The sequence below is a fragment of the Neopelma chrysocephalum genome, unplaced genomic scaffold (assembly GCF_003984885.1).
Source record: "Neopelma chrysocephalum unplaced genomic scaffold, ASM398488v2 Primary Assembly neopelma1_64, whole genome shotgun sequence".
NCBI classification, from domain to species: Eukaryota; Metazoa; Chordata; class Aves; order Passeriformes; family Pipridae; genus Neopelma; species Neopelma chrysocephalum.
In genome coordinates, this window is record NW_020897721.1 from 2732102 (window position 1) to 2747627 (window position 15526).

At 41.0% G+C, this 15526-nt stretch overlaps 1 protein-coding gene across 1 annotated transcript; it reads right to left on the reverse strand.

Annotated features, from left to right (window-relative positions):
* Nucleotides 1-642: 642 nt before the first annotated feature.
* CMPK1 (cytidine/uridine monophosphate kinase 1) lies at nucleotides 643-15251 on the reverse strand. The gene is made up of 6 exons (XM_027683116.1): nucleotides 15038-15251; nucleotides 6155-6301; nucleotides 5138-5290; nucleotides 3570-3646; nucleotides 3379-3475; nucleotides 643-2912 (listed from the first exon to the last, which is right to left on the reverse strand). The coding sequence occupies exons 1-6, from the start codon at nucleotides 15110-15112 to the stop codon at nucleotides 2871-2873; spliced, it is 591 nt and encodes a 196-aa protein (XP_027538917.1). The 5' UTR covers nucleotides 15113-15251; the 3' UTR covers nucleotides 643-2870.
* Nucleotides 15252-15526: the final 275 nt, after the last annotated feature.

Below are 15526 nucleotides of genomic sequence, written 5' to 3' on the forward strand. Positions count from 1 at the left end.
GTGACAAACCTTTACACAAAATGGGTTACTTTAAAATAAGCCTGGCACCCTCTCAGTTTCTTTTATAAAGAATATCATGCTGTGCCAATCTCCTTTAAGAACACAGTCTAGAGTACAGCACATAGGCATGTGATGCAAAGCAGCAGAATGGCATTCAGATCAGCTGGTGACTGGGCAAGGAGGCACGAGAAACCAAGACAAAAAGTGTCTCCAACAGCAGCTGCACAACAGGTTTGTGTTTCCTAGACCACTTCTAGCCCATTTTCTTTCACAGATGTGCCAAATGAATTACCACTGCACAACTATACAAATAGAGTCATCTGATAAACCTACATAACCAAGAAAATGTACCAATTCCCCAGGTAATTGCCTGGTCTTATCCTGTGCCTAACAGGGTCTTCAGGACTTCAGTTTTCATGGTGAAAACTGAGCTTTTATAACTTTTATACACATACCTGTGTGTGTGCAGCCACGTGAAGTATGTAATGCTAATAAAAACTCACTTTATATAGACAGATATATGTGAAAAATATCCCTTGTGACAGGTATCCAAGCACTCATTAAACACAGAATGGAGTTTATTGGATCTCCTCAAATTCTTTATACAGTTTTGCTGCTAAATGGACACAACACATTGGCATATTGCCTTTAATCTTTATTTCAATCATAAGTCCAACTTGGAAGAAGTGGTAACACATTTAATGGCATCTTTAATAAATAAAATGACAAAAAATCTAGTCCTTGCACAGAAACATTACAATCCACTCCAAATTCAATACTGCCAAAACATTGGGGTTTTTTTTCTAAAACTTGCTCCAAAGGTTATTTTTGTTTCAGCACTTAAATATACAGAAAAGTGTAGGATGAGAGAAAATGGATATTCTATTCTGAACAGAACTTGTAAAAACCAATAACTTAGAAACAAAAGATAATTAAATCTAACTGGATTAAAGAATCCTGTTTGAAATATTTTTTGAAAAACCCTGATTCTAACCTTCATATCAAAACATGCAGTTTTGCTGGATCCTATCCTATGTCAGCATACTTATATAGTAAGAACTAAATACCATGTTTTCTTTTTTTTTTTTTTTTTAGGGGGAAACTCGAAGTGAAAGCATCAGCCTCCCACACTCACAAAAGTAGTCATGGTCCATATATTCTGCAGTAGTAAACAGCTATTTGTGCCCAGTCCATTGTCTGAACTCCTACCAGACTGGAAAAGCTACTGTAGTTTACCCTTTGTTTCTGTACCCATCTCATCCCCAGACCAGCACCCTCAACAACCTCAGTGAGATGAGTATTCCTGCAAATACAAATCTGCCTGCACAGATCTGACTGCAGGATGAGGACCAACACATCTGATTCTAATTAGAAGCCAGGCATAATTTAAAACTTTTCCTAAATGGAGAAAGTCATCACTAAAGAAAAGCTGAATGTCAGGATCTCCAAATTGCAGTTCCGTGTAATTAGCATATCACAAACCAATTATAGCGTCAGTTAATGTAGGAAGAACCACTCTATCACTAAAATTAGTTAAAACTCTCATCCTTCAAGCCTTCAGTGGAAGCTCAGGGCATGCAAGGAATGCATGGGTGGGCCCCCACAGACCTATGCATGCTATATAGGGGAGAGAGAAGGTTAAACAAAAGACAAAATTGCACCACATCTGTGCAAACATTTAAACCAGTTTGTTTCAATTAGTTCTCTGCTTATCCCAGCTATTGCTGTTGACTGTACTTGGCTACTCCAAGAGAACTTGGTGAAGCAGGACTCAATCTGTTTAAGGGAATGAAACATTTTCTGCAGTTATCTTCCCCTCAGTTGACCACATTGTAACAAAAGTCCAATAATTTACAAACTTCTCAAACAAACAGCTATTAAAATTATACATTTTTAGGGAAACAAATTCACTAGTTTAACCATAAAAATATTTCCCCAGGTAACAAACCTTAAAGCATTTGGTAACACAGTATTTCAGCAATCATGAAGAGAAATCCCTTCCACTTGTTACCTAAGACAGAACTGTTAGAAGATTTTGCTTTTACTACACTATTTAAGAGCTTTGCCATCTTGTGAAGACCATGCTGTAATTAAGAATATAACTATTATTTGAAATAAATGAGCATTGAAATATTAAATTTACTTTCTTAATCTTTTGCAAACGAAAACAAGGTAAATCCCAGAGCCAAGTCATCCAGGTACTCAAGAACTTAGAAGACAGTTTACATCCAGAGTCATAAGAAAGCACCACTTTCCATAAAGTACTTTGTATGTCTATTCCTGAAAAGCATATTTAATAGTTCTTTGAGAACTGCTAAAACAGACTCTCATACTAACTGTAGCTTGACTTCCAGAATTCATGTTTGGGGATATCAGTGATTTTTGACAAAATTATATTTTGAAAAAAAAACCAACCAAAAAACTTGCTAAATTTGGTCCAAGCATCCAAAAAACAAACAAGGGCACATGGGTCCTTCATTGCTTAATGCTGCTGTTCAGTTAATCCTTAAAAAAAAAATAAAAATATGTGTATGGCAGTAAGGAATAAAAAGGGCTGCCTGCCCATGACAGGCACAGAACTGTGACAGAATAAATAGTTTCTTCAGAGAGATGTATTAACTGTGATTCTGCCATGTGAGTAACTGGACTTCTACTAACGGAGAACCCTGAAATTTGTATACTATAGCCACAAGAAATGATTTCCTATTTAAAAAACCAGATCCATTTCTAATTAACTGCTTTTACAATCATCATTAGATATGTGAAAAAAAATAAAAAAATCTTTTAAAATAATTACAAAGAGTGGACTGCAGTAGCAGCTATTCAAGCAAGATTCAAGCACAAGTTTAAATGAAGTTTCAAGCAGGGAATTAGCCTTCTTTGTCGAAAATTTGTACAACTTTTTCAAACACCTAAAAAGATAAAGAAGAATATTAATTTTATGAAGCGTTAAACAGTTACTTCAAGTCAAACCAACATAAATAGTATTTGCCAGCATTTTAAAAATATATAGGGTTTTTTAGAACATTCACAGTAATTCTTTAACAGTAAAATTGGCATCAATTCTGGCAAACAGACAGAAGAGCAAAACTACTTCAGAAGAGCAAAAGCTCATGAAAATGAAAAAGGCAAGGCACTTAAACATTGAAAATACGTTTAGTTGAGCTCATGTTCAAGCAGAACTAATCAATTTCCTAAAGTTATTCACATCTCATTCGGTTCTTCCAGAGTCAAAACGAGAGTTCCACAACCTCCCTCAGTAATACACATCAGTGCTTAATTAGCACACTAATCACACATAGACACATCTCAGAAGAGTGCCAAAAATACGTCCCCTGCCACTGTCATCCCCATAGTTTTTTTGGCTTATACACTTACTTCATCAACAGATTTAGAGGCATCCACTTTTCTGACTTTTCCCATTCTCTCATACAAATCTATGATAGGCTTAGTGGACTGCAGGTATGTATGAATTCTAGGAGAAAGCACAGGGAAGTAAAAAAAACAAAACACCACATTACATAGTAAAATATAAACAGAAGGGAACTGAAAAGTTTTGAAGATAGTACCTCTTTTCCAGGCTCTCCCGATTATCATCACTCCTACCACTGCTCTTGCCTCTTTCAAGACAGCGGCCAATGCAGATCTACAAGAAAAAACATCAAAAGGATGATTAAAACCAAGAATGCAAATTGCCATCTCGAAGGCAGGAACAAAACAAAAACCCTGAACATCTAAACAGGCCTGAGAAACAACATACTGTCCAGATCTGGTGGAGGTAATCAGAACTCACAGGGAAAGTTAGATTCTTCCAGAGAAAAAGGGTGGTAGCTTTACACGTCATCAGTTTATTAAAATGGGTTTGGGGTCAGAGGAAGTAAAAGTAACATCAAGCTTTGTGGTTTGACTGGGTCTCCAACCTAAGACATTTAAAGAAGAAAATTACCAGATTTTCAAGGGCGTGTTCAGGCTTTCTGAAAAGCAACATGTCAAATGAGACTACTAATATATGCCTGCCTGAAAGTCACTTTATGTTCTTTTGTAAGGCAAATTGACAAAACTAAGTTATTGTCAGGTAAAATGTTCTTACTTGACATCACTGTAACAAAGACTTCAAAATGTAAGTAAAAAAAATGAAGAAAGAACTTCATGTTCAAGCTTCCCAATGGACTAAGTTTTTAAACCTAAAGTTAAATAAGCAAAGCTGACACATGGCCACCTCATGAACACTTTTATCCTACTGATGCAAGAGGACAATGGTTAAAAATTACTTTTTCTTACAGAATGCAATCATAGAAAAAAAAAAAACACAAGAAGATCATGTAAGCATTGTCTATTTTTAGATCTAGCAAAAATCAGAATCCCAAATTAACTTCTCACCAATTGAAAAACTTAATCTTATTTAAGATTTTGAATAGAAAAAAAAATCCCTTATGTTTTCGGATTAAAAAATAAATGCAAACAAGCTAAAAAAAAATGCAACAAAACCTCAGGAAGTTGGAGAAAAGGATAAAAGGAAAAAAAGTCAGCTTAAGGTGTTGGGATTCTTATATCAGTTTTATGTTACGCCTCAAGGGCACTGACATATTAAAAAGACAGCATATCATGGCACTTGTTAAATGAATATAATGCATCACTGTCAAAATGCCCTTGTAATCTAATGACTTGCTGAATAGAACATTGATTACTGCTATCCTATAGCACAGCTAGTTACTATGAAAATAAAGATTGCTGCTGCACTTTAGAATTAAAGCAGACATTGTATCAAGTTCATTTTGGACTAAACAACAAATTACTAAGAGTAAACAGAGTAATATTTTCTGAAAAGTAACCAAATAATTTTGTAAAATGTATTTAAAGTTTTGATAATTTTTTTTTAAGATTGCAATTACCTGAAGTACTTCTTCAAAATAATTTATTCACATATGATTAGACCAAGAGTCATCAGCTGCCTATTTCAATAAATGCAGCTTTTCATCTGTATAAACAAGTTGCCAAAAAATCCTTCCAAATCACAGGCCAAGTTTTCTTTCTACTCTTAAACTAGCCTATTCTACTTGAGAGAGTTTTATTTTCTTCCTGAATGATTCTCACAATATTGCAAGAAAGGAAGTTACAGAATGACACACTTCTTTACCTCATTGTCACAATCAAAAAAGAGAACAAAGGAAACATCCGCCTTTCCATCCATAGTCTTATTCCAGCCCTGAAGATTATCTTCATTCCTGGGAAATCCATCAATCAAAAACTTGTTCTTCTGGGAATTGGCAGCCATTGTTTGATCCATAGCCTGATAAAAGATAATTCAATTCACAGTCTCCCACACATACATTGCTTTATCTACTTATTAATTTACCCCCAAATCTTGACATGGTAAATTGAAAAGCATTTATCTTGGGATTATTGCAGATTTACAAAATGTATTTTTGTTTCACCTTCAATGTGTGCTAATTAGCTCACTGATGCACCAACGTAGCTATTGTTCAAACTGAATTAATTAGTTCATAAAGCTCAAAATCTCCTACCACAATCCCAGCTTTAAAGTTGACTTTCCACAAGATACTGGAAAGTGTTGTTACAGAATAAGACATCAAAACATTCCTGATCTAGAATTAATTCCAGCAGAAAAGCTCCAGAAAAATGTAGTGCCATGAATAACAGAAGCCTTTTCTGTCTTAAAGGAGGTACTCTCACTGTTTTCATAGACATGTAATAAGGATAAAGGCTGGAGCTTATCCTTCCACAAGAACATTAGTAGATGCTCTTCTCCTTCACCTGACTATCTATTTTGATAAAACTTACAAATCTTAGTGCCTTTAAGGCCTCTACCCTCCAATCAAATATGACCGAGCGGACCAAGAGGGTCAACAGCTAGTGCGGGGAAACAAAAAAATACAGTTTCACTGATTCCCCTAGAGCTACTAAAAAATAAAATACAATAAAAATAATCCCTTCTCACAGATTCCCAGGTATCAGAGGACATTACCTCTCCAGCAGTCAGAAAGAAACACAAGTGGTTGCTGAGAGAAGCACCTACGTGTCTGCCAACTCACAGTACTCGCACTGGAGGAAAGGCAGCTCTATCAGAACACAGCCACTGCTTTGTTGCTTAGTCTGCAGGAGTGACCCTGCAAGGAAATAGCCCTTTCCTTACCCTCTTCAGCAAGCTGATCGTTATTTCAACTGGTACAATTTCCCCCTCCTTAATGTAGTTCTCAATGAGTTCTCCATACTGTGAGCCCGGCCTTTTCCGCTCATCCCGGAGGAGGTCACCGGCAGAAAGGTGCGTGTAGCCGTATTTCTGGAACATGCAAAACAAACAGGCACAGGAGCCCTTCAGTTCGGACATGTGCAAGGTTAACATCAGGAAACAGTGTCAAACCTATTTATCTTTGCATTGCAACAGAAAAACACAAGGAATAGCATCTTGCTGGTGATGGATCTATTCCCTCTTCAGTGAGCGGTCTGACAATACAGCACACTGTGCATGCACGGAAAGCACAGCCATAGAATCATAGAATCATTAAAGCTGGAAAAGACCTCCAAGATCATTCAGTCCAACCTTTGACCAAACACCATCATGCCAACTAAACCATAGCACTAAGTGCCACATACAGTCATTTCTTGAACACTTCCACGGATGGCGACTCCACCACTTCCCTGGGCAGCCTGTTCCAATGCCTGACATCCATTTCAGTGATGAAATTCTTCCTGATGTCCAACCTGAACCTCCCTTGGTGCAGCTTGAGGCCATTTCCTCTTGTCCTGTCGCTAGTTGCTTGGGAGAAGAGGTCAATCCCCACCTTGGTACAACCTCCTTTCAGATAATTGCAGAGTGACAAGGTCTCCCCTGAGCCTCCTTTTCTCCAAGCTAAAGGCCCCACCAGCTCTCTCAGCTGCTTCTCATAGGACTTACTCTCTAAACCCTTCACCAGCTCTGTTGCCCTTCTCCGGACATGCTCCAGCACCTCAATGTCTTTCTTGGAGTGAAGGGCCCAGAACTGGACATCCCTGAGTAAAATGCTCAAGAGGGCTTTGGTCAGGTATTTGTGTATGGCTTTCAAAGGCAATCTTGTTACGTTTGGAAACAAGTCAAGACAATAATTTTGTCCAATTACCTACTTAAAGAAAAGCAGATGAGGTGATTCCAGATCCTTTGGTGCTGGAGTAATATCCCAAGCATAAGTCAGAAATCCTTATGTTCCTGTTGTGGCTCTGGCACCAACTTCCGCCTCCACCTTGGTGAATTCACTTATAACATGGCAGCTGCACAAAAAGACCTCCTGCACTCCTCCAAACCCACTCCTCCATGCCTGCCCCTGCTACCTCCTTTCCTGGGATGAACACGACAAACTCAGGGCAGCCCTTGGGGAGCCTAGTGCCTTCTTCCTAAGGATAACATGGCAGATGAAGGTAAAACAGCTACACTGGTGCCACCCTCTGTCAGCCGTGTACAGTAAACAGAAAGAGCAGAAAGATCAGGTTCAGATCATCAATCTGATGGCAGCATGCAGGAGAACAGCACATACCATTGTTCCTCTCTTTCACCTCCGACTACAGCTAAAAAAAGTCACTAATACAAAATACCAATGAAAAGTATTTATTACACTTGAATTTCTCAGGCATTTAGCATTGTAAATAGACACCTACTGCAGGCATAAAAATATATTCCTACCAAAGAGAAAGGCATTGTTATAAAGGAAGTTTCAGAGCACAAAACTATCATATTTCTCAGCTCTTTTAACACCACAAGAAAACTAACCACGTGTACCATGCTCCTCGACCAGGTATAGTCCATAAAAACAGGCAATAAAGACATCTCCTTCGTTATTACTCAAGCTAGTTGGATATTAGAGAGCACACATATTCTCATCTTAAAGTTTTTACACAAAATAGAAGCAACAGCAAAAAACTTCAGGGTTATCAGTTTGGCTGCAGCAACATCCAAAGCAAATTTCAAACAAGGTGTCTGAGAGGCATAATAATGTGACTACACACTTCGTGAGGCTGTGAACTTGGGACTAAAAACTTGGCTACTGGACTAGGCACAACAGAAATATTACACAACCCACTAAGTGACTTTAAAACATTTCAGTTGCTTTCCAATTTCACCCACAAAAGCATGGCAAGTTAGTTCTGCCATAGTCATAATTTAAGAAGGGATATAATTACCTAAATCTCCAAAACTGTACACAGTTGGCAAAAAAAAGAAGCAAGATTTTACTGTAAATAACTGTGAAGAAAAAGCTTCACTGTTCCAGACATTCTCTGTAAGCTCACTGTACTCCTGCTTTAATGTGCATTGCATTTGGATATGCCTACTTAATTGCAAATCTAAATATTAACTATGACCTACAGAAGTCATAAACCAGAATAAATCTTTCCTTGTAAGCACGAAACATTACTCTGCTGAAGAACTAAATTAACATCTAGTTCTTCTTGCTGAAGTTAAAGAACAGTGATTTTTTAACATCAAATTTCTACAAAGGAGAAAACAGGGGGAAAATATAATCCCTTCAGTTTTAGAGGATTACCAAACCATTTAATTTTTCTTGGCATTTCCCTTTTCATGCATGAAAACAAAATTGAGTCAGACAATTTTTGGAATTCTCTGTCTTTTGCAAGAGCAAACTAAAGTAGTTTTTAACAGCCAAACTGGGAAGGAAAGGACAGAAGTGTTTTAAAGTGCTGTTGTACAAATAGACTTGTTTTAGATAATAATAAATTGTATTCAAGAGTAACCTTCAGAATGGCTTAACCAGGCAATAAGAAAAACAAACCTCTCCTTCAGGGGCAAAACATCTATTTGTTAACTGTACTGAGCCAAGAGCCAAGGAAAACATGTCGGTTTAAACAATGCAAACAAGCAGGGAGAACGGCTTGGCTGCTGCTCACACACAGAAGGCTTCAGAGATGTGGCACTCGAGCTACTCTTGCCAGTTTTAATCAAGGCATTCAGGGCACAAAGTTTTCTTTCATCTTAGGCGAGATAAACCCTCGGCAAGTGTCCTGGATTGGGGCAAATCATCACAACCCCAAGAGCTCGCAGAAGGGGCTGTGATGTGACTGCAAGGGTCAAAACACTTTTGTATCTTGACAAGGTTTGCCTTGTGCCAGCAGGACTTTCCAGCAGTGCCAAGTCCATCTTGGTGCAATCCCCAGAACGTGACTTGTTGCCACTACTGCCTAATCCTTCTCCTCTGCAATCAAAAAGGGAGCAGGACTGTGGTTGCCAAACAATGAAAAAGCAGTTTCTCCGGTTCTTGCAGGATGCATAATGTCAGACTGAAAGGAAGACTTGGAGAGAAACTAGGTTAAAAAAAAGTTTCCAAATACTCAGACACCAAGCACCTAAAATCTGGGCAGATTTTGAGATTACAAAGAAGAAAAAAGAAAATATGGAATTAACTATTCTAAAATGTTTCAGAGATAATGTCTTCTGCTGTGCTAGCACACTGGCATGCTGTTCTAGAAGAAGGAAAAAAAATAGCTTAAATCACTAAGTTGCTATGGCACTAGTTCTCATTATTTTTAAAACTATTTTTATGTTAGAAGAACCATAATTCAAAACACACAAAAATCAACTGTGAATGAAAAAGTTCTGTCTTCAGCACCACTCTAGACATCTTCCACCTTTGCTTTAAAAAAAATAAAAAAATAAAACATAACAAGTAAAAAAAAAAATAAAATTCATCCCAGTGAAGTGGGAAGGCAAGCTCAAGTTTCCATCAATCCCACCACAGCGGTGTTCCTCAGAACAGCACTCAGCAGCACTGGATAGAGCAGAGCAGGGCACTGCTCACTTGTTTGTCTCACACTGGCCTGCTCACTCAGTCCCCAGGCAGCAGGACAAACTGGGACACACAGGCTGTGTGCTCCACATCTCCAAATGACAACCCGAGACCGCAGCCTCCCTGGGATGCCCTTCTCTCCCGTCCCACAGCCCTTCCAGCTTTCTCCTGTCAGCCAGGATTTGCAACTTCCACTCCACAGACAGAACACGCTTTGTTTTCGGTAAATGCAATAAACAGATGAATAGAAGTGAAAATACATGAGTCATATCTGTGTCACGCTGGAATCAGGCAGAGTCTGCCCCGGCAATCTCAAGGCAGCAAGAAAGGATCGGTGGTGAGCGGCAGCTGCCGCGGGGACTCCTGACACAGACCCCTTTCAAGGGGCACGGCATTTATTTCTGATTCAGCCCTGTGTGGTCCAGCAGCACATCTCTCTACTAAACACACAGCTTGAGACTTCCTTAAGTGAGCAGAAGCCAAGAAAAAGCAAGAGAAACACAAATTACTCCTCTGACCTTGACTCCTATCTTAGCTTATCATTGTTGGTTTGAAAATGAAAGTCACGGGGCTTAAGATTTAAACAAATAAAATACAAACTTTTATTGCCCTAGTGCTGACCTGTCATATCTTGGGCAACCTTAATAAAAAACCAAAGTTTGCTACATACACCATTCAAGAACTAGCTAAAATAAAAATAGAATTGTGTGAAGCCTGCAACCTTCATAATTTTTTTTAACCTAGAAAGCTTTTTCTTGTCCTATTAGCACAGGGAATTAAAGCTTTGGGGTACAGACTATAATGCAGTAGCAGACCTTCCATCTTCTTATTCCAAATAAAAAAAAATTAAGACATTTTCTTAGTTTGAAATATCTTCTTGCCTCTGAGGGAAGAAAAACAAACAAAAAAAACACATTAACAAAAAAAAATGTACAAAGGAGATCCCACTGACAGTGCCCACAGGGAAGAGGGGGGCAAACAGAGCATCCCAGTGCTTCAGCAGGATTGAGCTCAATAAACAGTATGTTTGGGGAAGTCCAAAATTCAACACCCAGTGTTCTGCAAAATGGAAGTATACAGGGATAAATCTTCAGGGGGAAGATTTAAATTATCACTCACCATATTAAAAAAAAAAAAGAAAAAAAGCTCCAAAGTTCAGAAATATAAATTCCTATTCCAAAAAACAACTATGAGAACTCAAAGCTAAGTAGAATACTAATACCGGGCACTCATGAAAGAGCTTTCAGAAGCTGAGTTTAAAACATACAATTAAAAAAAGTTTTTATTTCAAGGAAGTTAATGCTGTCTCTCAGTAGACTTCCAGAAGACAATTAACATGACAGCAAAACCTAAATCCTCTGCTACTTTCAGAGGAGTGTTTCTGATACAATGAGTTGTTCTTTGCATTGTTTCCTTCACCCTAGGAAATCTTCTTATCATATATCCAAAGCAACTTAACAGCTTTTTCTATTTGAATATTAACTTATGCTCTTATAAAAGGAGAAGGCTCAGCTTCCCACCTTGTGGAATTAATTTATATTTAACCACAAATATACAGGATAGGGTTGTGGTGGAGGTGAATTATATTTTAGGCACATATAAAGGGATGTTTTGCATACCCCAAATCCCTACAGATCACCTTGCTAAAACAAAGAAGACAAAAAATACAAGTCAAATCTTGCTTGAAATAACAACAAATGATTTAGTTATTATTCTTTGCACCAACCAAAGAGCTTTGCATCTCAGGCAAAGGCTATAAGGATTTAAAATTCAAGTACAAGAAAGCGTATTTTGTGCACATTTGACAAATGTATTTTTTTTCCCCTTGACTTTATCACCCTGATTTCATAAGCAAAGTTCAGAAGTCAGTGATAAGACTCATTCATTTTGTCCTACGCACTCATAATTATCTCACAGTCACAGAAAATACACTGTAGAAAGCACGAAGGTTATTGCAAGAACCTGCATTCAAATGACATCACTCAACTACACGCTCAAATATTCTGCCTCACACAACAGCTACACAACAGTCCCAGATGATGCCAAGCTCCACCTAACAGAGCTGTGGAAGGTTTCAGGAGTTAATCTGCAGAGCTGGAAGGGAGAGGATAAGAACTTAAGAGGGAATTCTGCTTTATCCCTATCTAAATAGGAGGAACTGCTCCAGAGGAGCAGCAGTTCTGCTGCATTTGCATTTCCCTGACAATTCTGTGCGTTCGTGGAACATACAAGAGTCGAGTCTTCCCTCTGTGAAGGGAAAGCCAGCCTGGCTCAGCTGTCTCACCCAACCTTATCTGTGGAGATAAAGAGTCCTAATCACTCACCTGCTGTTCCCTTCCCTACACTGTGTCAATACCCATTTCCGCTTGTTATTATGTCTTCTTCCCTTAAATCATTTCTCCATTTGGGTCCAAGTTTGGCATGAATACCTGCCTTCTCCAGAATCAGGGATTTCAGCACACACATAGTGATTTAGGCTAGTACTTAACAAATATATATTTCACCTACAACACGGGATGCCCATGTCCCTTTTTTGGGAATGTAAAGCATAGTCAGCAAAACAATTACAACGCTTCTTTGAGAAATCATTCCAAGGTACTAACTAACGTAATACCTTTACTCTACAAAACACAGACACCCTTGGTTTTCAATAAAAATAGTTTGATGTTAAAATAATACAGGATCTCACCTCAGCCAAATGAGACTTCTTCCATATGTGATGTGCTCTGTCCCAAATCTCCAGTATGAATAGCAACCAAGACATATTTATAGCTCATACTGACTTTTTGTTCAGCACAACCTTCAGATTTACAGCAAGATACTGGGTCAGATTCATTCCAAATGTAAACTAATATTATTCAGTCCATTTACAACAAGGATGAATGAGGTTTATTATGACTCAGCTACAGGCCCTTTTCTCTGTGGCAAGCTGCCAACAGGGTTTAAAATACAAATAAAAACGCACTTTCAACCTAAATACAGCACTGACTACGTAAGGTCTCTTTGCCCGCCTGCACCAGGGCTCTCTGGGGGCTGCCAGGGGCCAGGCTGAGGATTTGTGCTTAAAAAAGCCACTGCTCTTCAGTACTTCTGCTGTGTTTCACTCACACTTCCCTGCTCCTGTCCGCTTTTCCTAAGTTTTCCAGCAGCTTTGCATCAGTCCAACTCTCCCTTAAGCTACCTCAGACCTTCTCTTCCCCGAGTTTTAGCCAGTGACTCCCATGGAGCTATGTGAGCAAGCAGGAAGGCTGTCTATGGGAGTCAACAGGTCCAAGTGCTTTCCACAGTCAGCCCACTGACTTCCATAAACTTCTCTCCATGTAGTGAACAGGATTAGCAGAATTAAAGCAAATTTGCACTATGATAATTTGGATTTTTCTTTCCAGGCTTAGAGAAGAGAAGAAAATAAATACAGTACAAGCAAAACTTTTCCATCTTTCCTTTCTAGCTGCAAATACAATTTGAGCAGCAATGGCTCATTTGAACTCCTCCTAATAAAGTGGTCTTTATCCAATTATATCAGCCTATCCAGCCAAAGGCATTTATACTTCTAAACAGAGGCCAGCAGCCACACACAAGGTACTTCAGCCCTGAGGCTACACTAATGGTTTGGTGAAAGCCATTAATGACAGCCTACAAGATTCCCCTATAGTTTAAGCTCATTTGTTTCCTGCGTGCCAGGGGCTGAATTTGACCTTACCAAAAAGGCTTTATGAGCACCACGAACCTTTCATTCCACAATTTAATTTAATGAATATGCTGGTTTGAATGCGAGTCTGTAATTTGAGGTTAAAATCCTACAGAACTAAAGTCATAACGGCATTTTTCAGTCTGGACCAAATTCACTTAACTCAGTTATACAATACTGAGGTCTGGGATATAACAGCAGCGTGGATAAACTGTAACAGCACTGCCAGGGCACCACCAGAACAGACAACACACAGAGCGTGTCCATTCCAGGAGTTCTGGGATTCTTTCCCACCAATAGTTTCAGGAACAAGGGCATCACCACAGTTCTTAGACATTTCTTTCAGTGAGGGTATGGATAAGCTTTGATCCTACATGGCTTTTAATCAGAAAAATACATACAACCGCTCAGAAAAAAAATGAAAAAAAAAAATCAAAGAGCTGTTTCAAATCCAACATACACACATGTTTGGAAGCATTCAGCCTTAACTACTTCCGTAATTATCCACCTGAATAAAGTATAATTATCCCTGTGGTTTTTGGTTTTTAAAAGGGCAGCACTACACCATGCAGCATTCACTGTTCCTTGTTAGATATTTGTTCTGTCTCAGAGCACTGTAAAAATGTATTTGGAAAACTGAAAATTTGATGATATAACCGAAAGCTTTGTCAAATTATGCTGCCAGTTTTAGTCTCTTTAAAAAGCAGGAACAAGACCTGTGGGATCAGGACATTCCTTGACCTCTATCATATTCTGTCACAGAACCAAATTTTCATTCTATTTTTAACATTTTAGTTCTACAACTTACTGAGATGGCACTGGGCCAGAAAGCCAACACCCTGCAATGCCTGCTGTGCCAGCTGTTACATTTATGGGACAGGCTTCAGAAGACACGGACCTTGATCCCACACATGTTAAGCCAACGAGTTCCCAATCAGTGTGGGACACCTCAGATCCACTTCCAGGCCACGACACCGGCAGTCTAAGCATCTGAGCCACCTACGTGGCCGTGCCAGCGTGTACAGAGCCACCCACCCGGGATGGGCTGCAGGACCGGCCTGGCAAGGCAGCACCCCCCGGGCAGCCGGGAATGTCTCCAGGGCTGCTGTCCCGCCCTTCCACCAAGGCACAGCGGGGCAGCCTCCAGACCCTAAGCGGGTGTCCCCACAGTGGAAGCAAAACCCCCAAATGGGTGTCCCCAAGTCGGATGCCAGCGCAGGCGGACCCACCGGCGGAGTGGCATCCCGCGGGGCTGAGGGAAAAGGCAGGAGAAGGGATAAAGGCTAGGCGGCCTGACAGGGGCAGGAGTGGGGGCTGCCCCACCACTTCACCCGCTAACGGGGAGATGTGGGTCGTTATTTTTATTTATCGCTTCCAAGGGGCGGAGGACGGACGACAGCTCTATAAGAGACCAGACCGCAGGGCAGCTACGGGGGAGGACATGCTGCCCCAAGCGACCCCCGCAAGGAGGGTCACGGACCCCACCGCGGGAGATCTGACACCTCCCAGAGCCCCCCGGGGCCGCCCCGCAGAGCCCCCACCAGTGCCCCCGTCTCACCTCCACGATGCGAGCGCACTGCGTCCCCTTGCCCGCTCCGGGCCCGCCGAGGACGAAGACGACGACGGGCTTCATGAGGAGAAGGAGGCGGCGGCGGAGCAGCAGCAGGACAGCGGCGGCGGGGCGGCGGCCGTGCGGCGGCCGTGCGGCGGGCGGGGAGCGGCGGGGGCGGGGGCCGGGGCCGTGACCGGGGCTGGGGCTGTGGCGGAGCCACCGCCGCGCTGTCCCCGCGGCAGGAAACTGCTTCCGGGTCCTGGGCGGGGCGGGGCGGACACGTGGGCTCCGCCAGGGCTCACGGACCGGTACAGCGGCTGGGAACGGGCAAAGCCGGAGCGGCGCTGGAGCAGGACCGGGAGTGCCGGCTCACGGCTGGCCCGCCCCGGGGGTGCCGGTTCGCGGTTCACCCGCCACAGCCGGTCTGGGAAGGACCCGGCGGCACCCCGCGCTGCCATGGCAACGCCTCGGCGCCGCCGCACTGCGCCTGCGCGC

Bases quoted from the DNA above. Each gene is read 5' to 3' on its own strand.
- CMPK1 (XM_027683116.1), bottom strand. From the start codon at position 15,112: ATGAAGCCCGTCGTCGTCTTCGTCCTCGGCGGGCCCGGAGCGGGCAAG. The intron at 6,302-15,037 runs GTGAGACGGGGG...TGCATGTTCCAG, and splicing joins AGTGCGCTCGCATCGTGGAG to AAATACGGCTACACGCACCT. The intron at 3,476-3,569 runs GTACTATCTTCA...GCTTTCTCCTAG, and splicing joins CGGGAGAGCCTGGAAAAGAG to AATTCATACATACCTGCAGT.